The sequence below is a fragment of the Tachysurus fulvidraco genome, chromosome 3, assembly GCF_022655615.1.
Source record: "Tachysurus fulvidraco isolate hzauxx_2018 chromosome 3, HZAU_PFXX_2.0, whole genome shotgun sequence".
NCBI lineage: Eukaryota > Metazoa > Chordata > Actinopteri > Siluriformes > Bagridae > Tachysurus > Tachysurus fulvidraco.
The window spans coordinates 23,544,902-23,568,055 of record NC_062520.1 but is presented as its reverse complement, the minus strand read 5'-3'; the positions used below and the strand labels follow the sequence as shown (position 1 = coordinate 23,568,055).

Here is a 23,154-nt window from a genome sequence, read left to right as displayed (position 1 = left end):
GTTATGTACCTCGTTTGTCAAGACACAAAGTCCACCGTCACCCTGTGAAGTGCTGACAACTGACAGAGAAAATCCATCTAGGATTCATGTAAACATACAGTCATGATGTTTGTGCTCGATAACGATTAAGGGTTTAGTCCTAGCTTTCTCACAGTGCACAAATATATAAATCCTCACTGTCCACTTTATTAGGAACACCAATGAACCTGTATATTCATAGAGTTTTCACTTATCTGTTAACCAATGCATAAGATCATACAAACAAGACTACGAGTTCATACTAAAACATCAGAAATGGGGAAAAAATGTTATCTGGGTGATAAAAAATGACTGATCCACTGGGATTTTCATGCAATTTTCATTCTGCAATCTTTAAAGATAGAGAATAGTGGAAAAAGAAACAACCCAGACTATTGGAAGGCTACGGCAATGCAAATAAGCACTCTTTACAGCCCTGATGAGCAGAATGCATCCCAGAGAGAGCACACTACATGAAATCTTGAGGCAGATGGGCAACAATACAAGAACACCATGCCAAATTCCACAACATGGTGCCCATCGATCCGCAATTTGGTTACTTTAATACCAACTGAGCATCGTTTGAATACCAAAGCCTATATTATTGTAGCATTGTTTCTGATCATGTGCTCCCTTCATGGCCACAATTTAATTTTATAACAGCGTTATAATCATAATAATGTCCTAACCACTATTAGTATGCTGTTCCTAATAGAATGACTGCTGAATGCATTGTCTAAAATTGTAATTAATCACCAACACCTCTCTGAGGTCATCTGAGTGTTTTTATTATGAACTTTTCAACATAATGTACTCTTCAGTTGATTTTCAATAACAATCAGTCGATAATCCATGTGACTGAATCAATAATAAATACAGTTAAATGTTCCAATAGTGACCATAATAACATCATATAATTATGCAATTCGATCCATTCTTCATATCACATTGAAAAAAACAACAGGCTTTTATTAAGAGACAGGATTTGCACTGTACACTGACACAGACAGAAGAGTAAACACACAGGAGATAATGTGAGCAGGAGAGGATTGAGAGAGAAGAGTTGGAAAAAGACGATGCGTATTCAGAAAACAAAAAGCAGCAACAAATTGAAAGACTGTAATACGGATGAAAAGGACAGTGGAAAATTCTGATGAGGAGTGTGAAGAAGTTAGCGAATTTAACTGTAATACAGCTTCTGCTTTTGCGAGATTCAAATGTTAACAAATTTGCATTTACACAATTAGACACACAAATAAACAAGCCAATCATGACCGTTATTATTACTAATACTATTATTATCATCATCACTATATACTGTCAGCATCTGTATTCATTATAGAGATAAATAGGAATAGAAAATAACAGCTAGCCCATCTTAAAGTGCAAAGACTAAATATGGATCAGAACAATGGAACTAAGAAAAAAAAAGAATGATAATAATAATAATAGTAGTAGTCATTTGAATTTCTATACATTTAAATACAATCAAAACGGCCCAGGATGAGCCATCATTCGGTTGGGGGTAGTGCTGTAACACAGGCTTACGACGAGTGTGTTTTTAGAGAATTTGTTGGCTACCTGCATATAGCTTATATTAATATCCACACACTCGTTCTCTAAAACAGTATATTCGTACAGGAATGTTTTGAGAATAGAAAGAAAAGTCAAATCGTGAATTAAACTGTACATTGTCTGAATGAGCCACATTATGGCTGTGATACTGTAAAAATATGAACTTGTAACCTTAACTTCACTGTACTGACTGTAAGTGACTGATTTCTACCGTAATGAAAATCACATAGCTTACATTCGTCTGCAATTATACCCGGTGCTTTGATACAGTGCAATGATCACATTCACTGAAGGTTATTACATCGTTGTGCCGTACATACATACTTTATAGAGTCTTGAGTGAAATGTGGACTAAGCACTGGACATTGAAGTGAGATGCTATGCCATGTGCATTGTGTGTGTGTATGTGTGTGAGCATACATTCCAGAGACAATGCATTCACAAAGGCTGATACAAATACATTTATGGTGTGTGTGAATATATGTAAGTGTGTGGTGCTTATGTTTCATGTAAATGGGCTTTATCATGGTTAAGATTTCATGAGTGTGGCGGTTTATATGCTTGACTCAGTAGCGACGGGGAGCGGAATCTCTTCCCTCTTTCTTAATGATGATTCGCTGGTCGTCAGCCAAGTCATCGGGCGACTCGACCACTTCCTCTTCGTCGTCGCCTTCCCCCTCTGTATCTGCTGCAATGCCCATGCGGTTCTCATAGGACTGACGAGGTTCGAGAATGAAAAAAATTATGCATTGATTATACAATAGTACAACTTCACTAGAATGTACATTTCCTGAAGAAAATGTGAATGGTGCTTGCACGTGGCAAGTTCCCCTCATCGTGCTGAGTGTTTTGATATATGACATGTACATGTTGTGCTAACTTTTTGATTTCGCTTATTTGGGGGGCGGGGCTACACGTGACGTCAGTTCCCCTTAATGGGGCTGAGTGTTTTGATATATGACATGTCCATGTTGTGCTAACTTTTTGATTTCGCTTATTTTGGGGGAGGGGCTACAAGATACGTCACGTGAATACCCGGTGGGGTGCCAATACTTTTGGCCAAAAGTTGCTACTGAAATAAAACTTTGTCCGGTGTAAGGTCCTAAAGGAGCTGGTCGAGTTTGGTGTAAATCGCTCAAAAAATTGCCGAGTTATAAACTTCCATTATTTATAATGGAAGTCTATGGGGAAAAAAAACCCCTTTGAGCTTCCGTACCGGGAATTCCGGAATTCCAATCGCTTATAAAAGTCATAGCACACCTGTCCTCAATAAGCCAGTCGATTCGACACCTCATTCATGGGTCTAGGACAAAAGCTGCGGGACAAGTTATGCGCCGAAGTTTTGTCCGGCAAGATAATAAGAATGTTGCTTTGCAAGCACCATTAATTATACAACTTCACAGCACACTCCTTGTCCCACTCACCTCCATAGGGTTGACAATAATAGTAAGGGCTGAATCGTCCCATTGGTTGCTGCTCTCTTTGCCGGCTCCTCTAGCTCCCTCTCCACGATGATGAATGGAGCGGATGCGGAACACGCCAAGGATTACCATGACAACCAAGAAGCCCACACACACCATGATGATGACAGTGGCAGCCCCGGGAACCACTGCAGGAGAGAAGAATTTGGAAGTTTCAGTGAATGTGCAGTGTGGGCACTCAGTGTTTGACTGTTGCGCATTGCAGTGCGTGTTAAGTAGGTGATTTTTTGATGAGTCACTGTGTACCAGAGTTGCGGTGAGGGTTTGGCAGTGTATGTCCGCTGAGCTCCCCTGTGTGATGAGACGGATGGAGAAACTGCTGCTGAGAGGCCAGGAGGTGTGACGGGTGATACAGGCTGTCCAAAGAGTGCAGGAAATTTACCTAGGATGAATACAGGAATAAGGATGGAAGGCCTATAATTTGCCATTTTATCCTTAATCGGTGTTCACGGAGATGTTTAGCGGAATGTGATAATGACAACTGAAGCAAATACTGAGCATTACTGATCATAAGAGGTGCTTTTGTTACCTCCAGCGTGAGCTCATTACTCGTGTACCGTCCGTTCATTTCTGAACAGGACAGCCTGAATCTCCTCTCGAAGCGGGCAGAGCCTCTTGCTAAACGATAACGAACAGAACGCAGGATGTCCTCGTACACTGAAATAGACTCCGCCCCTGGAAGTTAAATGGAAGAAAGGAGAAAGAAAGAAAAAAAAAGATTAAAGATGCAGATTATAAAGACTGAATGTTTTTACCCACATATAATAATTCGATAATTATAATGATACTAAAAAAATTGTGAAACGTTCTTTAATTCACAGGAACCGTATCAGCAGATTGTCTTTACATGGTGAAACCCAATCAACCCTGCACTGTGTGACTTATGTGACATTTGACTAGTTTCATTCCATGCAGCTTCAGCTTCTGCATCATTAGCAAACAGAAAAAAATATAAATACAATTTTATAGAAGGAAAATCACCAGTGATGGCGATGTAGGCTGTTGTATTGATGATGTCCAGTCCTTTCTCTTTCAGTGCCTCCATGTCAACCAGAAGCTCCTCCTTCTCTGGGTTTAGCTCCTCCCCTAACGGCTGGACCTCACAGCCATCCAGAGTGTGGGCCACGGCGTCTGACATGAGAGCTGGTAGAAACACAGAGTGTACACAATTAGTGTAAGTAAAATACTTTAAAACCACAAGACAAAGCACTTTATGCCATATATTGATTGAAATATCCACAGTAGCCACAGGGAAAAAGACAGATAGTAAAGAGGATAAAGGATATAGAGTTGTCTCTCTCTTTTGTCATGATCCTCCTACAATAAGCATGTGGGCTTTCTGACGCTAGAGAACAGTGACTCACAGATGGGATTTGTCACCTGAGGTGTTTATAGTAATGGAGAAGTGAAAGTGGGTGGGTTTTTGTGGTAAGATTTGTGAGTGCTGAGCTTTCTCACCTCCTCCCTCCATGTCCTGGGCAGCAGTGTTCACTGCATGAGAGAGGGAACAGACAATGCGGAGTTCAGGAAACAGAGGCACTCCATGCACAGCCTCGAACTCAGGGGCGGGGCGGGCCAAGTGAGGTCCTACGCCTGAGAGAGAGATCTGAGGAGCGTCAGGCTGAAGCACTACCAGATAACCTTCCAGCTGCCGCAGAGAGAGACATCCTTCTTCGCTGAAGCACCTGTGCAAAGAAGAAAAAGTGACAGAGGGTAAATTTGTCATGTCCTGCATGTAAAGGCAGAAGCAAATGCAGTTACAGTGTTAATTATAGACAGGCAAATCCAAGGCGTGATTAGAAATCATGCACAGAATACAGGTAGAGGTCAGGTGATTCACAAACAACAAAGAGCAGGCAAATCAAGATCATGAACTAGAAAACAAAACAATATCAACAACCAGGAAACCAGAACACTGAACAAAGGATGAACATAATTGCACAGGTCACAGGTTTGCATTTTGGTTAAAACATTCAACATTATAAAAGTAGAATAATGGAAATGTTATACTGCAACAATGTTTTTCTGATCCATTCAGACTCTTAGCCGCATAGACCAAAATAAAAGCTGTTCATTAGATTAAAACAAAATTAAGCATGACTCACAGTGTAACACGGTCTGAAGCACAGGACCTTTCTTTTGCTGTTTTTTGGCTGTGTTTATATCTGGTTTAAAAATGGCTTAGCGGTTAAGGTGTTGGATTACTGATCAGAAGGTTGTCGGTTCGACTCCCAGCTTGATCCACCAAGCTGCCGCTGCTGGGCCCCTGAGCAAGGCCCTTAAGCCTTACTTGCTTAATTGTATAAAATAAGATTAAAATGTAAGTTGCTCTGGATAAGAGTGTCTACCAAATGTTGTAAACTACAGGACTGGATGATAATTACACAGAGCTGTGAATGGGATCAAATGTGTCTTCAACAAGTTCGAATGCAAAAGCGCCTTAATGTGTCCCGGACAGCTACGAAGGACCAGTTAATCGACAGAAATGACATCATAAGGCTTTTTACACTCGACTTTAACCTCTGGTAATGTTTAATTTTTCACACCGCACAAACTTTACTTGGGGTTAACAATTAATCCTAACTATTCATAATTTGACATTTCCACACTGTAAATATACAAAGAAGAATGTTAACTCCTGGTTTGGGAACATACAGTGTCAACAACTAGGCTGGACGGTGAGAATAAAAGTCCCACATAAATAGTTTTTAAGGTCATTTTTCAGTCAGTTCCCTAAATACTTAGTTATTTTTGACTGTGCCATCCTGTTAGTTTCCTTAGAAGATCACGTAATAAACTTTTGAAACAGCCGATACATGTACAGTAGATATGATCCGTTAGACTTTACTGTCTGTGGGACAAAAAAGCAGCACGTAATAAATGTGTGACGCCCTTCATTCTGTGGAAAATATGTATGAAATCTGACCGAGAGCGCTGCTCATTTATGGCGTTTGGCAGACGCCCTTATCCAGAGCGACTTCCGTTTATGTCATTTATATAACTGCAGTGGCAGTTTGGTGTCCCTCACAACCTTCCGATCACTAGTCCAACACCTTAACCACTAGGCTATCACTTCCCCTAAGATCCAAAGCCACAAGGGCTTTTCAAAGTTCATTGGCGCTCCATAGCCTTGAGCCTTTAAACACGTATGCATCTCAGCTGTCCGCATGCGATTGGGTCAATCAAGTCACGTGTTAAGGCTAGGTGTGATCGTGCCCATAGCTGGCAGCGGTCAGAGTCATTAAATCCTGCATTCTCTACTCCTGAACTTCATAATGGTTGATTTCTTCAGGCTGGATTACATCAAACTCTCAGTGTCTGTCCTTGTCGATTCGTTAAATGGATCTGCCGTATCAGTTTTCTGCGTCTTTTTTGATGCCGAGTTCATTGATTCGCATCCCTCCACAGAGAGAGCGACTATTCGATTACGTCTTCCGTTCAGCTTCTAAAGCAGGACAATAACCGAACCCACTCCATTGTGAAGCCAAATTTAATGAAAAATTCATTGCTTGTAAAAATGATATGTGAAAGAAATTTGACCAGTTTTTCAGTGAAATTCACCGGAAAAAATAAATGCTAAATCCAACACAAAAACATGAACTGTATTTGTATTTTCCAACACCAATATCCATGTTCCAATTTATTCTCAATCTAAACCTTAAAAAACAAACAAACAAACAAAAAAAAAACCCTGGCATAAGGGTGAAAGTTTACTAATAAAAAGCTCTCTGGCTTTAATACATAGTCAATATATTTATGTATACACTAAAAGAACAAGCCTAATATTGAGAAACATATTTTAATGTAAACAGCGTCATTGTTAATTCTTCTATCATTTTAAAGAATATTATTCAGCTACTAATATGAAGTGTGCTGTAACTCCAGTGTAACTAATCAGAATAGTGAAACTAGACCAGGCCAACAGGTAAGGTGATTAACTCAAATGGATTTCATGATTATAGGTTGTGTAAGAGATGTAAGAGATGCTCACACTTGAATGTGTGCAGGAGTCTTTACCTGAGGGATGTGCTGAGTTTGAGAGGACGCACTCCAGGTGTAGCAAACCGCAGAGAGTTCCTGTAGGTCACCTGCTGGACCGCTCGATTGAAGCTCTCGATGTCGTCTCCCTCCAACACCAGCACTGACTGACTGGGGTTTACATGAACCTAAGGAAACATGAGCAATGCCATGTAGAGGCAAAGCAGTGCTTCTGAAGTTTTAAGAGTAACAAAACTAACACAACAGCCACTTGCGCTTATTTTTAGGGTGTTTTATGGTATGCGAATGATCTCGGTTTCCCCTTATAAGGAACCACATATGAACCGTACGGACAGCACCTCAGGATATGGACTGAGTGCTGCTCCTTTGTGGGACCTTGTGTGGTTTGATTGATTTTTGTGACGTGAAAACAAAAACACCCCGGTCCAATTTGTGTTTTGTTACGGCAGAAGTACTTCGAAAACCTGCCGTACGAGGCTGGCATCTTCTGTCACTGGTAAAAACAAAGCTGTCTGCTCATAGGGTTGTGTAGTCTTAGAAGGAGATCACTGTACCTTGATATTTGGAAAGAGGATGGATTAACTATCCTCAACATCTAAGAATATCAATGTTTTTCTTTAGTTTTTGCAAAAAATGGAGGATAGATCGATGGATGGATGGATAGAGTTCAAGAGTTCATGAGCAGCCAGGATTAAATGCTACGAATATCAAAAGACAGCTAAGGTCTACGTTCTTAAGGAATTGTGGTGTCTGAGGCTACATTAATGCTAATTTTTACGTCTGCTTATAGTGTAAACAACAAAAGCACTGTGATCACTTACAGCTAGTTGCATTTAATCAAGCCGAGTTTGTTCACTACATGTTAAACCACTCTTGATGTTTGGTTTAAATTATACAGTGAACCATTTAATGTGTTAACAATGCATATATATACATATACACACACACATATATATATATATATATATATATATATAAAGAGAGAACAGAGGAAGGCAAAGTGGCCATAGTGCTCTCTGATATAATACCTTCATGCCTGAGCCAAGGCTCTCGAGATCTCCAAAGTCCAGACCCTCCCTGCAGGCGTACAGACACTCCACCACACTGTGAGGCTCCACACTTCCTGAACGCACCGTTACGCCTGACAACAAGCCACGGTAACCACCCACAAACCTCCCTGAAGGATTGTAGAGACAAAAAAAGACAAGATGTTTAATCTGTGTACTCCTCAGGGCAAAATATGATATGCTTAAAAATTCAATGCTTAATATGTGACACTTAGTCACAGATTGATTCATCGCTGCTAATAAAAAAAAATACTGAAAGTACTAAAAATGACCACAGAGCTCTTTAATATTTAAACATCACTGATCCAATCTGAACTAATGGTATGCATCATTGCCATCAAAATGTCTGATATGACTGCCATTAACTACAAAACAGATCTATATCCGTACTATATCTGTTCAACAAGATGTTTTCAACAATCACTGCAAGAAAGAGTGCTAGAATATTTTTGAAGAACACACAAAATCATGCAAGCGATAATCATCAGTAAGATAAAAGAGAGCGATGATTGACGTCTGTGAAATTACTCAAAGTAGTGATGGTCAGATGGTCCATCATAAACTCATATAAACATAAAAGGAAAATAAATATACAGCAGCCTCTATCGCACACACACACACACACACACACACACACACACACACACACACACACACACACACACACTTTACTCAATAACTCATATCTCACTTGTGTTCTTTCCTTCTGGGATGCTGTTGTTAAGAATGTCTTTCTGCTTGTTCTCCGGCTCTGGAGGAAGCGAGATATAGAGGAAGACAGTGGAAAGACAGAAAGTTAGTAAAATAAAAATTTTTATTTAATAAAAACTTAGTAAATGACTGAGAAATGATATGAAGTATATAAGTAAATCCAGTCTGATCCACAGCAGAAAAGTGCAGCATCAGTGCCAATGGAGCTGATTAGCACATACTGCAGCATAGAAAAGCAGGAACAGCAGGAGACTAAAAGCCTGGCTGGGCATCTGTTGGCCATATATTCACTCTCTCTTTCTTACTCACTCACTCTCACTCACTCTCACTTTCTTTCTCTCTCACTCTCTTCCTCTCTTTCTCTCTCTATCTCTCTCACACACACACACACGCATGCCCACCTGTTTTTCTGTTTTATCTGAATGAGAAATTAATCGAATGGTTTTAATTAGACAGAAATGTACACACACTGCAATTAAAGAGAAAAAGCACCAAGCTGTCACCAAGCTGCTGCTAGAATATTTCTAACTGGCTGTTTATTTCTTTTTAGCACTGTCTGACACACACACACACACACAAAACTGTTTGTGTCTTGCAAACGGTTGCTTTAGTGCACATACCCCAACATGCTCCAATCACCAGCCTCTGTTGTGGGGCCGGGTTAGGGATGGCTCCATTGTCATGAATAAGTGCTGGGTCAAAGGTCACACCATCGACGTACAGTGTGATGGAGGGGAACTGCACACTAAGAGACAAGTGATGCCATTCACTGTCACACACCTGTGAAGGTAACAGAGGGTAAATCTCAGCAGGGACCAAACTGATTACACAACAGACCAAATTATTATGTACACCACCCCTACAGTCTATAACTGATGTCTCTGCCTCTCATGTTATTCAACTAATTAAAAGTTGATTAGAAAAAAATGAACACACACCTGCTTGAATTAAAAAAAAAAGAAAAAGATTATTTGCTTATATTGAATGATCCCATTATATTTATGTTGCCTATGCATTTCACTAATTTACCTGTTCAAGCTTCCAGAGAAATTTAACTGGCCGCGCAGCTGAGACATCCGGCCAGTAAAAGAGAGACAGGCGGCATCCATGAACAGACAGGGAGTAGTGTGAATAAGAGTCATCTGTTGATAAGAACACACACACACACACACACACACACACACACACACACACACACACACACACACACACACACACACACACACACACACACACACACACACACACACACACACACACAGGTTACACATTGGAATCTGGCTTCACACTTATTACATGTCATTCTATATTTATTTCTGGACAATTTTTTTGTCTAGCAGGAAGGAAGAAGGAACATCCTTTTAGATGATCAGTCAGTGTGTGTGTGTGTGTGTATGTATGTATATGCACATACTGTATGTGAGTGAGTGTGTGAGGGACAGACAGACAGAGACACAGAGAGAGTGAGAGTGAGAGAGAGAGTGAGAGAGCTTGAGAGCTTAATCCATGACTCTTTCCTGTGACTCAGTTTAGTAATGGTGAGAGGAGAACAGCACTTTAGCTGGATAAGCCATTTCACAAACCTCATGAATAACAAAGCTAACACGGATCTCAGGGAATATTCTGTGCCATGTCTAAAGAAAAAGAATCTGTACAAAGCATAATGGGATAACTTATTAAGAAAGGGCAACAGTGATTATGTAGAATAAACATACTTATCAGTCCTTTAATACATAAAGGCCAGAGGCTTTCAATTGTTGTAAAAAAACAAATAAAAGAAACCCACAAGCTCTTCTGAAAGGCAATCCAGAAATATGCGGTTGCTGAACACGACCAAGCATCACATCTACAACTATAGACTCTTAATGACCTAAAGCCCATACACATGCTGATGAATCACTGCAAGCTGCAAATCAAACCCTATGCCTCAAAGAGTACTAACATAATTCCCTAAAATACTAGAATGATTAAGATAACCTTTGCGAAGACAGATAGACAGACAGGGCAGCAATGAGCCAATCAACACAGATACGGAACAAAACCAATGATTTTTAACAGGCATTTAAACCTACTACACAAACCTAATAATATAAAACAAATTAGGTTTCAGTTAGAACCAAAAAAATGATGAATTTGTTTCAAATATTTAAATCACAGAGCACTTTTTAGGATCAGCTATTTAACCTGCTAATTCAAGCAACCAGCTTCAGGTAACGTTCGGGTAACGTTCAGGTAACATTCAGGGAACATTCGGGTAATGTTCGGGTAACGATCGGGTAACATCCAGGTAACGTTCAAATCAACAACCAAAAAGGGTATGTGATTTTGAGTATTTTGAGTATTTCTATAACTCCTGGAATTGATATCTCTAGAGTTTACTAACAAGTAAAAACATTAAATGAGTACAATTAATGAGAGAGTTCAAAGGAGAATGGCCAGACTGCTTTAAGCAGACAGAAGATCTACAGTAACTCTTTGCTTTTCTGCTCACCAGAATTGTATATACACAATACACAACAGATCAGAAAAGCATACACACAACACAACACAATCAGAATACACAACACACCACACCAGATCACATTGGGTTCCACTTATGTGAGCCAAGTCTGAATCTGCATTTCTGCTGAGGAACACAGATGATATGGTCTGAAATTGGGACCAAAAGCATGACCCCATTGACCAACCTGCCATGTGTCAACAGTCCAGGATGGTGGAGAAGGTGTAATAGTGTGGGGAAGGTTTTCTTGCCACACTTTAGGCTGTTAATACTAATCAATCATCACCTGAATGTCTCTGAGTATTAGTGCTGATCATGTGCATCATGTTGTTTCCATTACCACTATCATCAATAGATCCATAGCATCTGGCCAGGTACCAACTACTTTCAAGTGAGCAAGGCTTATTCCCATCCTAAAGAAACCTGCTCTGGATCCATCAGACATCAGTAACTACAGACCGGTACTCACTTCTCTCATTTTCTCTCTCATTCTTGAATGCATTGTCTATAATCCACTGTCTGTCTAACTCTCACTGAACAACCTCTAAGATCCCAACCAGTCTGGCTTTAAAGCAGCTCATCCCACAGAGACAGCCCTTTTGGATGTCTCTGGGAAACTACATGTTGCTAGATCAGCCAAACTGTCATCCGTCCTTATCATCCTTGACCTTTCAGCAGCGTTTGATACGGTCAACCACAAGACTCTCTTAATCACCCTCAGGAGTCTTGGGATTTGCGGATCAGCTTGGGAATGGTTTGCTTCCTACCTGGAAGGACGATCATATCAGGTAACATGGAGAGGAGTGACATCTGCTCCACACAGACTCTCCACTGGTATCCCACAGGGCTCAGTACTTGGTACTCTTCTTTTCTCCCTGTAAACTCTCTTTCTTGGTGAAGTTATTTCCTCACATGGGTTCTCTTACCACTGCTATGCTGATGATACACCAATTGTCTTCTCTTTCTGACCCTCAGGTACCACAGCTTCTGATCGGATCTCAGCATGTCTGGCAGAAATTTCATCATGAATGACTGCGCATCAGTTAAAGATCAATAATCTTGCAATATCCCTGCATAACGATCTGCTCTCTCCTTCAGCCACAGCTTGCCACCTTGGGGTAACCATGGAGAAGCAACTGTCCTTTTCCTCTCATGTTGCTAATGTGACTCACTCATGTCGGTTCCTTCTCTACAACATTAGAAGGATTCAGAGTGGATTTCAAGACTGGATTACTGCAATCCACTGCTGGCAGGTCTATGCAATTCGTCCTCTACAAATGATCCAAAATGCAGCTGCATGGCTTGTTTTCAACCTAGCTAGGTTCTCGCATACCACCCACTGCAGCGATCCCTCCACTGGCTTCTGGTAGCTGCAGGCATCAGATTCAAAACCAGCTCCCTCTTACCTCAAAGCCCTCATCACTCCTCGCACTGCACCTCACACCCCCAGATCTACCAGCACTGCTCGAGTGGTTCCACCATCTCTCAGGGTAAGAGGCAAGTATACAACAAGACTCTTTTCTGTTCTGGCACCAAGGTGGTGGAATGAACTTCCCCTAGGGGTCCGGACAGCTGAGTCACTGGCTATTTTCAAATGACGGTTGAAGACCTACTTATTCATGAAACACTTCAACTATCACATCATTCCTTGTTTGTTGCACATATGTTTATAAAAAAAACAAAAACAACTACAAAAAAAAACCTTGAACAATGTTTTAGACTCATGGTATGTTAAGTGTATTCTAGTGAACCAGAGGTAATGTATCCAATGATAGAGACATAAGCACTTCTGTACGTCACTCTGGATAAGGGCATCTGCTGTGCTGTAATTGTAAATGTCCACAGCATGCCATCTTTCAGCAGGATAAAGCAATGTCACAAAGCAAAAGTCTCTCAACCTGGTAATGAACAGACAATGAGATCACTGATTTTCAGTCGCCTTCCCAGTTGCCTTCGGGATATGGAATAACGGAGATTCGCGGCATGAAAGTCAACATAAAACATAATCTATAAAGGAATGGTTTCAACATCTACTGGACTCCATGCCATGAAGTACTAAGAATGTTTATTGTACTCAGGAGAGCAAAGGGAAACCCTAAACATATTAAAAATAATATCTATCATGTTTTAAAAAGCAATTTATTAAAGTTTTGCGCTCTCTCTTGTGACTTGTTTTGTAGGATCATTTTTGTTACCAGTAATTCTGAAACTGACCATTATTTACACATACAAATTAAAAATGTACCCAGTACAACTGACCGTTTTTCACAGTGCTGCACACAATAGTTTCCTCTTCTCTACGGGCTCCTCTTGCCTGATTGGCTGGTGGCTGAGTGTTGGCACCGCCCCTTCGCATCCACAGCTGGAGAGTGAAGTGGTCTCCTGGCACAGTCGAGGTAACAGGGTCGGGAACTACAGCAACGTGTGTGGAGCCGTTGAAAGAAAATACCAGAGACGAGTCAGAAGAGGGAAGGGTGGGCAGTGCGGCTGTCCAGTTTGCAGCGGGAGACGGTGGTGGGAGCAGGTCGACCTCACCCCTTACCGCACCTGGGCAGAAACATGTTTTTCTTGTAATTAAAAACAAAATTTGAGCTATCGATTCATTCAATAGGAGAGAGGAATATTCTCAAAATAAGTTATATGTGCAATCCACATTCCTAAATGCTAATCTGCTCATGCTTATAATAACTCTGTACACAAGAATGGAAAACAAAAATGTGTACTGAGGTTAGAAGACTCACCGCAGAGCCTTCTTACAGAGCGGTCAGAGTAACTATCTCGGTCACAGCCTTTCCCAATATGGCCAGTTTGAAGCTCCACAGTAGCCTGGATGTTCCACACAGTTTCCTCGCAGGTCTCCAGGCGCAGGCTGGGGAATAGCGGGATGCTGCCTGAACCAGGTGTGTACTCAACACGCTTTGACCAGCCTGAGATAGACACGTTGAAAATACATGCAAATACAAAAACATTAGTCCGAACGAACAGGTAACATACCGTGAATTTAAAAAACAAACAAACAAATAAAGAGGTTCATATAAACACAACAACACTGCAAAAAAATGACATCTTAACAAGGGGTCGTATCTTCATCTAGTCAAATTTAACTACTAAGTCTATCTCTAGGCATATTCTACCATCTTAAGCTTGAAATTTTATTCTTGTCCTATTTTCTTATTAAAATAATTTGCTTCTTTATAGTAATTAACATTTAAATTCAGCAAAACAATCTACCAATAGATTGTAAATTACAGCCATAATATAATATATTTTTGGGAAATTTGGTCCCCATATAGAGATTAAAAACAAGACGATACCACAAACAGCAAAAAAATTATTAAAAAAAAAAATCAGTTTGCATCCTGTATTTTTCTTTTTCATGCTAAATAAACTTTATGTTTTTTTTCAGAAACCTTTTCTAAGGAACACAGTCAGAGCTCCAACCAAGCATTTTCATGCAAATATAAAATTAAAAAAAGTTTTGATGGTTGGAGTAATAAAATTAGCGCAATCCATTTGTACAGTACAGTGAACAGCTGTGCCATTCATGCAACATTCACATACGCAGCAATGAATAAACAGAGGAGATGCTTAATGAAAATTAAGTTCTGTACCAATCCAGCCGGGTTTGCAGGAAGGTTTAACGGTCACTACGACCTGAGCATCAGCCTGAGCTCGATTCTTCCCACAATCAAATGCAGTCACCCAGAAACTGTGAACGCGCTGCTTCTTTGAGTCTAAAGGTTCAGTGTTCTTAATGTTTCCTGAGAGAGAGAGAGAGAGAGAGAGAGAGAGAGAGAGCGAGAGAGAGAGAGAGAGAGAGAGAGAGAGAGAGAGAGAAAGAGAGGTATTCACCTGCTGACATGTGAAGAATGTAACAAAAAGGCAGAAATCAGCAGGTACTTTATTAAAACAGTATTTCAACAACGTGACCAACAGAAGAAAAGCTGCATCAGCAGGGATCTTTAACTGAAAGCAATGAGGCAACAATATAGAACTTGGTCTGAATAATTCCAGAGACTAAGTACAATTATTTAATCTAATGAAATGTCTCGATACCAAAAAAGGTACTTACACAAAAACCCAGTGACCAAAAGCAAAGGGAAGGCATATTGAAGGAAAAACAGTGAAAACCAGAAAGAAACAGGAAAACAGAGTGCAAGACGGCTGTGAAAACACAGTGCAAGGGCATTCACCCAGTGGTGCCTAGTTCAGCCTGACCCAAATTACCAGTCGAACTGCACACAGCCTGGCACAGAAATCTGCAAGGTCATCACTAAAAAAAGCTATCATCTCTCTCACTCGCTCGCTCGCTCTCCCCTTCCCATGACCCTCTTATATTGTCTCTCTCTCTTCTCACATGTTCAACCTGCCTTCAATGCTGGGCTCCTTCTCTCTTGGCTCTTATCACATTACCAAATGTCAGCTATTGATCTTCTGGGTTTGTCATTGGGACTCAGAGAGAGAGTCTCATCTGCAATCAGGATTTCTCAGTTTCCCCTCAGGTTACAGAGTAAAAAAATAAAAGATAAAAAATAATTAAATCCAGACCTACTAATCATGTATACCTCAGGTCTCTTACCAAAAGAGTGCAAAAAAAAATAAAAAACATAAACAGACTTGATGACAGTTTAAAAAAATGGAATAAAGAAGATAAAGTCGATTAAGGATTTCATTTGGACACTGTAAACAAAAACAAAAATTCAGAAACGATACTGAATATTTAATAAATAATGACTAAAACTGTCTTATAGTTTTATAGTTTGTATAATAAATTGCACAGTATATACAGTTTATTAAGAATTTCAGTAATATGATATTAAATCAAACATAAGGCAAAAAGGGGAAAATCATCTTCAAACGTTTACAAATGCCCCGGAGCCTGGCATTTGTAGTTCTCACCATCGTTGTCGATTGCAAATGGGACGTTGGGCGTAATGATGTCGTAGAAGCAGATCTGGCTGTACTGAGGTGAGCAGTCAGCGTCCAGAGCTTCCACACGTACAATGCGATCGAAAAGACGACCTTCGGGGACGGATGCCTCATACCGACGCTCAACAAAAACTGGGGAAAACTCGTTCACGTCATTCACACGCACGTGCACGGTGGCCCTGTAGTAAGGGGAAATGGTAAAATAAAGACTTCAGACACAGAAACACAATGGAGACATGTTTCTGATGGCGTCAACAATGGAATATTGCCTCAACAAATCTCTAAAACATATTTTATCGATCACATACAGTCTGAGTGATGTTTCTATACAGAACATTTGTCCTCCGAAGACCTGATGTTTGGAGGATCTCTTACTTGTGTGATTTCTTGCTGTTGGTGCCATCAGGACCTTCTCCACAATCGTAAGCCTGGATTGTGAAGCTGTGCTCCCTCTGGCTCTCACAGTCCAGAGGTTCTTTGGAGCGAACAAGGCCCTCGCCGGTGGAGCGGTCCAGCACCACGGCTTCAAACTGAGCCGAACCAGAACCGCCTGGACCATTGTGTACTCGGAAGCCACAGATCTCACCTAAAGAAGGAAAGAATGAAGACAGAGAATGAAAAGGGCAAAGGAATGAGTGATAGAAAGAGCTAGTGGAAATAAAGTCTGGATGTGGTTAACAAGGAAGGAAGGATTTTCCTTCCCTCATCAAAAAATCTGCAAATAGCCTTCTATCACGTACAATATTTTAATATTACAACACAATTGCAATTATTTTAGATTATTATTATTACTACTATTACTGACTAGATGTACTTGAAAATCTTGAAAGAAAGCTTGAAAATTCAATCCAGAAAATCTAAACTTAGAATTTCTCCCCACTATTACTCAGCATCTCAATCCATGCTACGATCGTGAAGCCGCCTCCAGGAGCCTAAAGAGCTCAGTCGTGCATGAACGTGTCTCTGTGGATGCTGGGTCATCCTGTGGAGAGAGCAGGCCAGGCACGCCCGTAATGTTATGCAATTTGTGTAAACGCTGGAGTGTAATTACTTCCTGCTGCACTAAACCAACAGCCCTTTACTCCAAACTGCCCCCGTGTTAAATCAACAGTAATCTTGTTTATAAACTCAACCTGTTTGTGTACAAGTAATGACTGTGCAACAAAGTGAAGTAGCAGCAGTTATTGCAGGCAGTTATTGCAGTGGTTATAAAATAAAAAAAAGGAAGCACTGTGACTAAAGACGAAAGAATAAATGAAAGAATGAATGAATGAACTATAACAAAACAATAAAAACAATGTAACTGATAATATTGTGAATGTCACTGAATGTGTGCATGTTTAAGACAAAGCTGGTATCATGACTTTATTTAGAAGTTTCATGTAGATGTCTGGCGGTTCTGATTGTTCAGGCAGGCAGCTGTATGCAATCGAATCTATAGTTAGGGAAGGGTACAGAGATTAAAGATAACAGAGCTGACACTTAAGAATTACAGAGATGACAATTACAGTTTACAGACACTCAAGTGTTATAGAGCTGACAGTTAGGGATTACAGAGCTGATGCGTGAGGGTTCAGAGATTTAAGGGTCACGGAGCCGGCGCTCTAGGGTCACGGAGCCGGCGCTCTAGGGTCACGGAGCCGGCGCTCTAGGGTCACGGAGCCGGCGCTCTAGGGTCACGGAGCCGGCGCTCTAGGGTCACGGAGCCGGCGCTCTAGGGTCACGGAGCCGGCGCTCTAGGGTCACGGAGCCGGCGCTCTAGGGTCACGGAGCCGGCGCTCTAGGGTCAGGGAGCTCACGATTTTGATGCTCAAGAGACAAAGGGTTGCTTCAAAACTGTAAAATCCTGCTATTGAAAAACTTAGTGGTGTTGTGCATTACCTGCATAATGAAGAGGAGCATCTTTATCCAGGGCGAACAGAGGTGGGTTTAACAGGACAGTGTTGTCGTTCTCCATGACAATACCTTGATACTCGGTCTCTATCCATGGCTTGTGTTTATTAGCTGAGAGTAATGAAGAGAAGGACAAGGCAAGAGAATGTGAGCATTTAGAATATTCTGCATTTACGTATTTAAAAACGATTTGAATGAGCAAAACATTTTAGTTTCCCAGACACATACATACGGTATAATAACCCCAATATATTCATACACACATGCAGAGGACATGCAGCTAACCTACACTCAAACACAATACATAAACTGAAACACATTACTGATACACACTTAATTGTCTCTTATCTCACAGAATAGGGTTTATCACGCAAACACACTGAACACGCTGCTTTCTGTGATTTCCCCATGAAAAGCACTCGAGCACACGCATCAATCTGCACCAACACTCCACTACACCTGCAGCTACAGATACAATATGCGAAACGCTCAAGCTGGCTGAAAGAGTGGAAAGAAACATGTCCTATAAAACCCTATACGAGCAAATGCCACAATGAAAATGGAAAATTCTCTTGCTTGTGGTATTGCATAGAAATAATGACTCTTCACTAATATGGTTCTCTGAAACCAAAAAAATAAGTCAATCTGTATTAGAATAGCAATGTTTCATGAACCGAATTTGCATCCATATAATGTACGGTTCAAAATGGCAGCATAACAGCATAATCAGAAGTCATATATTCTGCATATTCACAGCATGATTGAGCATTCTGCTCTTCCAGGAGAAGCTGAGGATTTATCTTGTGTAACTGCTGACCAATCCATCGTGTTTCAGCTCCTCTTTCAGGGCTTTTTCTCTGTCTCTCCCTCCGCCTTTCTTCCTCGTAGCGTTAATCTGAGCATCGGCTCGCTGGATTACTCTACTGATTACAGATTGAGACTTGAATTTCCAACTGTTCTCATGCACGCTGCCTCACTCCACCACTCCCTACAGCCGTGGCTCTTCATTTCTTTATTCTCAGCAGAGAAATTACTGTAGCCTTATTTTTTTTAACCTCTATTGTTTTCCCTGAGTAAATCTATGCTACACTACAAAAAAATCTCCTGCTTGCATCTGATTATTTTAATTGTCCATCCATCCATTTTGAACCTCTAGTAGTGCTACTTCCCTGTATTATTAATCGACTGGCCGATTCATTTCTGTGCTCATAATGTTCAGTATATTGGCTGCACTGGATTAGACCATACATTAACGTCACATAAAGCTCAACGACATTTAAAACAGATATGATGCTTGTGATTCATTCAAGGGGTCAGGGGTTACAGCAGGCATAAAACGACATACATTTAGGGATGTATTTTTGCTTCTGCACAACTCATTGACCATCGCGTTGTCGCTCTCTGGGACAGCTGTCATTATTCACATTGCTCATAATCAACATGCAAAAGGATGTTGGCCACTGACCTTTGTTGCCATGGGCAACGGCAGTCAAGCAAAAGAGGAGAAAGGAGAGGAAACTCATTCCGGCCATCTGAGGGAGGAAGGGAGAGGAAGAAGGGAGGGGACATGGAAGAAGACATGCATTAAACTGACATGAAGCAGAGAAATATAAAGGCAGAAGCATGGACAGAGGAGTGCAAGTACAGAGAGACGGACACATCCACGCCTGCATCACACAACTCGTCCTCCTTAAACCTTCATTTTATCAGCACTCATTTACTAGCCTTAAATAAAAGTATCATGATCGATTACTCAACACAAGCATGATGCTGGAGCTCTATTCCAGATCTAGTTGCTCAATCTAGGACCGTCTGTGCCACAAACACACAAACTTTGGACGCTTTAACGGAAAATGAAAAAAGATGAAGTTGTGTCGTTTTTGAAGCGATGGAGTAAATCGGTAAACACTAAAACACATATGCAGAATGTGTGCAGTCTGAGCCTTAACTGTGTGTTAGTAGGTTATATCATCAGCTACTGTGGAGAACATTACATCATTTACGGACTATGAACCGGCCTTAACCTCCATGTTCAGTTCTTAAAGTGCTTCATCATTATATATATATATATATATATACTCTCAGCTGAAAATTCTATATGAATAATCTTATGAAATATAATGTAAAAATGTAAAGCCCCACTGTAGCTCAGGTAAACACACACATACACACACACACACACACACACAGAGACACACACACACACACACACAGGGTATCACACAAGATCTGCTTCTTATTCAGCACAATTATCATAGCATGCGGGTCCTGATACTGGCTATTTTGTGCGTCGTGTATGACCATAAACCTTAAAATTGTTGCCAGAGTGTTTTGTGTGTGTGTGTGTGTGTGTGTGTGTGTGTGTGTCCCAAGGTTAAGTCTTGCTGCTCTACCTGAACGAAAACCCCGATGTTTATCATCCAGCTCAGATAAACATGTAGCGCTATAACGTTACAAATGCGACATTTACTCATCGATTTTTAATGAAACAACTCCGAAATGTATCCCAAAGCGCAGTCCAGCTGACCGGACCGTCTGTACACAGTACACAGGAACACAGACAGAAAGACAAACACGACGGATATAAAACGACAGGAGATGCGACGTTACCGTGAGGTGCAAGTCGGTACCCGAGACAGCCTCCTCCTCAGCCTCTCCGTCACACTCACTCACTCACACACACACTCACACACTCACACACACACACACACACACACACACACACACACACACACACACACACACACACACACACACACACTCTGTCTCTCTGTCTCTCTCTCTAACACCGATAGGCTAACAGGTGCGGACACACCGACCTCCTACAGCCTCAGGAATGTACTGAAGCTCTAAACTAACGCGTGAAATAGGGACGTTAATGGATGGACCTGCCTGCTTCCGGAGCCTTTATTTTCTGTAGTTTCAGTGCAAGAAAGACGGAAAAAATTGTCTGAGTGATATAAGAGTGCCGCCGCCCCGCCCCTCCCACTAGAGTTATTTCTAAACCACGCCCACACTGCGTCTCTCTCTCTCTCTCTCTCTTGCTCTCCCTCTCCCCCTTTCTTTCTCTCTCTCTTGCTCTCTCTCTCTCTCTTTCACGCTCTCTCTCTTGCGCTCCCTCTCCCCCTTTCTCTCTCTCTCTCTTTCTCTCTCTCTTTCTCTCTCTCCCTCCCTCTCTCTCTCTCCCCCTCTGTCTCGCTCCCCATCCTCTCTCTCTCTCTCTCTCTCTCTCTCTCTCTCTCTCTCTCTCACACAAGCACGCTTCTTCTGTCTCCCCCTGATGATTTCACCTCATACATAAAAAAAACAAACCCTAATCCTTATCACGCATCCCAATTCCCACTTCCTTTTCAGAGCCTTGATTGACAGCTGAGGATGCTCTCTAATCCCGCCCCCTTTTCGTCTCCCGACCCCATTAGGCCAGACTGCAAAATGACGTCATCGGCTGTGTTCCAAACAGCACACTAACGCACTTAATAGTCAGTACAGCAGATGTGCGTTATTTATTTTTTACGGTACTGTGTTGTTGCGGACGAAGATAACAGGAGGACTTCAGTCTAAAATCTCAATTAATAATTGTGGCATTGATTTGAATTAAATTCAATTCAGCTAATTAATAGCCCTTGTAAATGTGCATGTTTTATTGGTTTGTCTTGACCGCTGGGTGTTCTACAGCAAGCTACAAAATAATTCCAGTCATGAGAAAATGGACGCCTTCCTTCAGTTGTATGTTTGTATTTAATAAGGTCTCAGTAACGACTGTGTGGTCCTTACAAACCTGTATGAACAAACAAATAGCCTTATAGGTGACAACAACAACTGAATCAGATTTCAGATTGCAGTGATTTTTCCCCTAGCAATAAAACAAAGTTCATACACCAGGTGAGAAAAATAAGTACACCCTTCCTATTGCCTTAATTGTTAAGAGAGAATTTAGCAGCTAGGTATTATTAATAAAGGCTACTAATGAAGATTAGTTGAACATCAATAAGTGTGGCTACCTGTCTTAAAAAAAACATTTTGGTAGCAGATGTTCTGGAGCACTCAGTGTCTTCATCACCCATGATCGTCCTAAGAGAAGAGAAGCAGGTCATCTATCTGGCAAGAGTTATAAGGCCAACTCCAATTCACTATACTACAGTGAAAAGAACTGTTTACAATTGTAGAGCTTTCAAACCGCCACTGTTCCTAGGAGTGAGAATCCCAACAATACCATCAGTTTAAGGTCAGAACATTTAATGTTCAGAGATGTAAAGAAAAGCCCAAGAGCTTCATCATGTGACCCACAGGCCTCTATAAACATATTAAATATTTATGTTCCTGACAACACAATCAGAAAAAGACCAAACAAGTATGGCTTTTGTGGAAGGATGGATAGTGGTCCCTACTCTTCAACAAGAATATGGCAGCATGATTTAGATTGGTAAATTTTATCTGAACCAAACCACGGCATCATGTATAAAACCGGTAGGTCTGAAGTTAAGGTATTAGATGACTGATCAGAAGTGTTGAGTTTGAGTCCCAGATCCACCCAGCTGCCACTGCTGGGCCCCTGAGCAAGGCTCTTATCCCTCAATTTCTAAGCCGTATATATGAGATACATGCAAGTCGTTTTGGATAAAGATGTCTGCCAAATGACAATTTAACCATAAATGTACAGAACCAAATTCAGCGCATCAATAAAAACCCATATAAATTGTCAAGATATTGGAATAGCCAAGACAATGTTCAAACCCCAAGACTCTGAGATGCTGTGGAAGGATCTTAAGTGAGCTTTGTTTTAACAGTCACTCTCAAACATCAATGAACTTATGCAAACTACATGAGACTGACAAAATCCTGTTTACTTCAATTTATAGTTGCTTAAAAGGTAATAATTATGTATGTGAACGTTATATACTGTTATATGTTGTACTCATGTGTTTTTGCTTGTTACCTCAGGTTATTAGTTTGTATATAGTAGTTGGTGAGGACCAGGCAG

General features: G+C 40.9%; 1 protein-coding gene across 4 annotated transcripts; it reads right to left on the bottom strand.

The window, feature by feature from the left end:
- Positions 1-785: 785 nt before the first annotated feature.
- Positions 786-21,159, bottom strand: clstn3 (calsyntenin 3). 4 transcript variants are annotated; one of them, XM_027147960.2, is made up of 19 exons: positions 21,066-21,159; positions 19,639-19,705; positions 18,162-18,284; positions 16,656-16,866; positions 16,251-16,459; positions 14,963-15,112; positions 14,093-14,278; positions 13,611-13,898; positions 9,881-9,993; positions 9,472-9,631; positions 8,832-8,891; positions 8,102-8,250; positions 7,092-7,240; positions 4,533-4,759; positions 4,056-4,217; positions 3,604-3,749; positions 3,321-3,456; positions 3,018-3,202; positions 786-2,309 (listed from the first exon to the last, which is right to left on the bottom strand). In XM_027147960.2, exons 2-19 carry the CDS (start codon positions 19,703-19,705, stop codon positions 2,160-2,162), a joined length of 2,871 nt encoding a protein of 956 aa, XP_027003761.1. In that variant the 5' UTR covers positions 21,066-21,159; the 3' UTR covers positions 786-2,159. The 4 variants fall into 4 exon arrangements, with proteins under 4 accessions (XP_027003761.1, XP_047666857.1, XP_027003760.1 ...); XM_047810901.1 differs by having other exon boundaries at positions 21,062-21,121; XM_027147959.2 differs by lacking the exon at positions 21,066-21,159 and adding an exon at positions 20,784-21,051.
- Positions 21,160-23,154: the final 1,995 nt, after the last annotated feature.

What these genes read in the sequence shown, in the direction of transcription:
- clstn3 (XM_047810900.1), bottom strand. Translation starts at nt 20,647, where the DNA reads ATGAGTAAATGTCGCATTTGTAACGTTATAGCGCTACATGTTTATCTG. An exon ending in ATTTGCAATCGACAACGATG is followed by an intron (nt 15,113 to 16,250) that starts GTGAGAACTACA and finishes TCTCTCTCTCAG; the next exon opens with GAAACATTAAGAACACTGAA. An exon ending in CCCAGAAGGAAAGAACACAA is followed by an intron (nt 8,251 to 8,831) that starts GTGAGATATGAG and finishes ACAATCCTTCAG; the next exon opens with GGAGGTTTGTGGGTGGTTAC.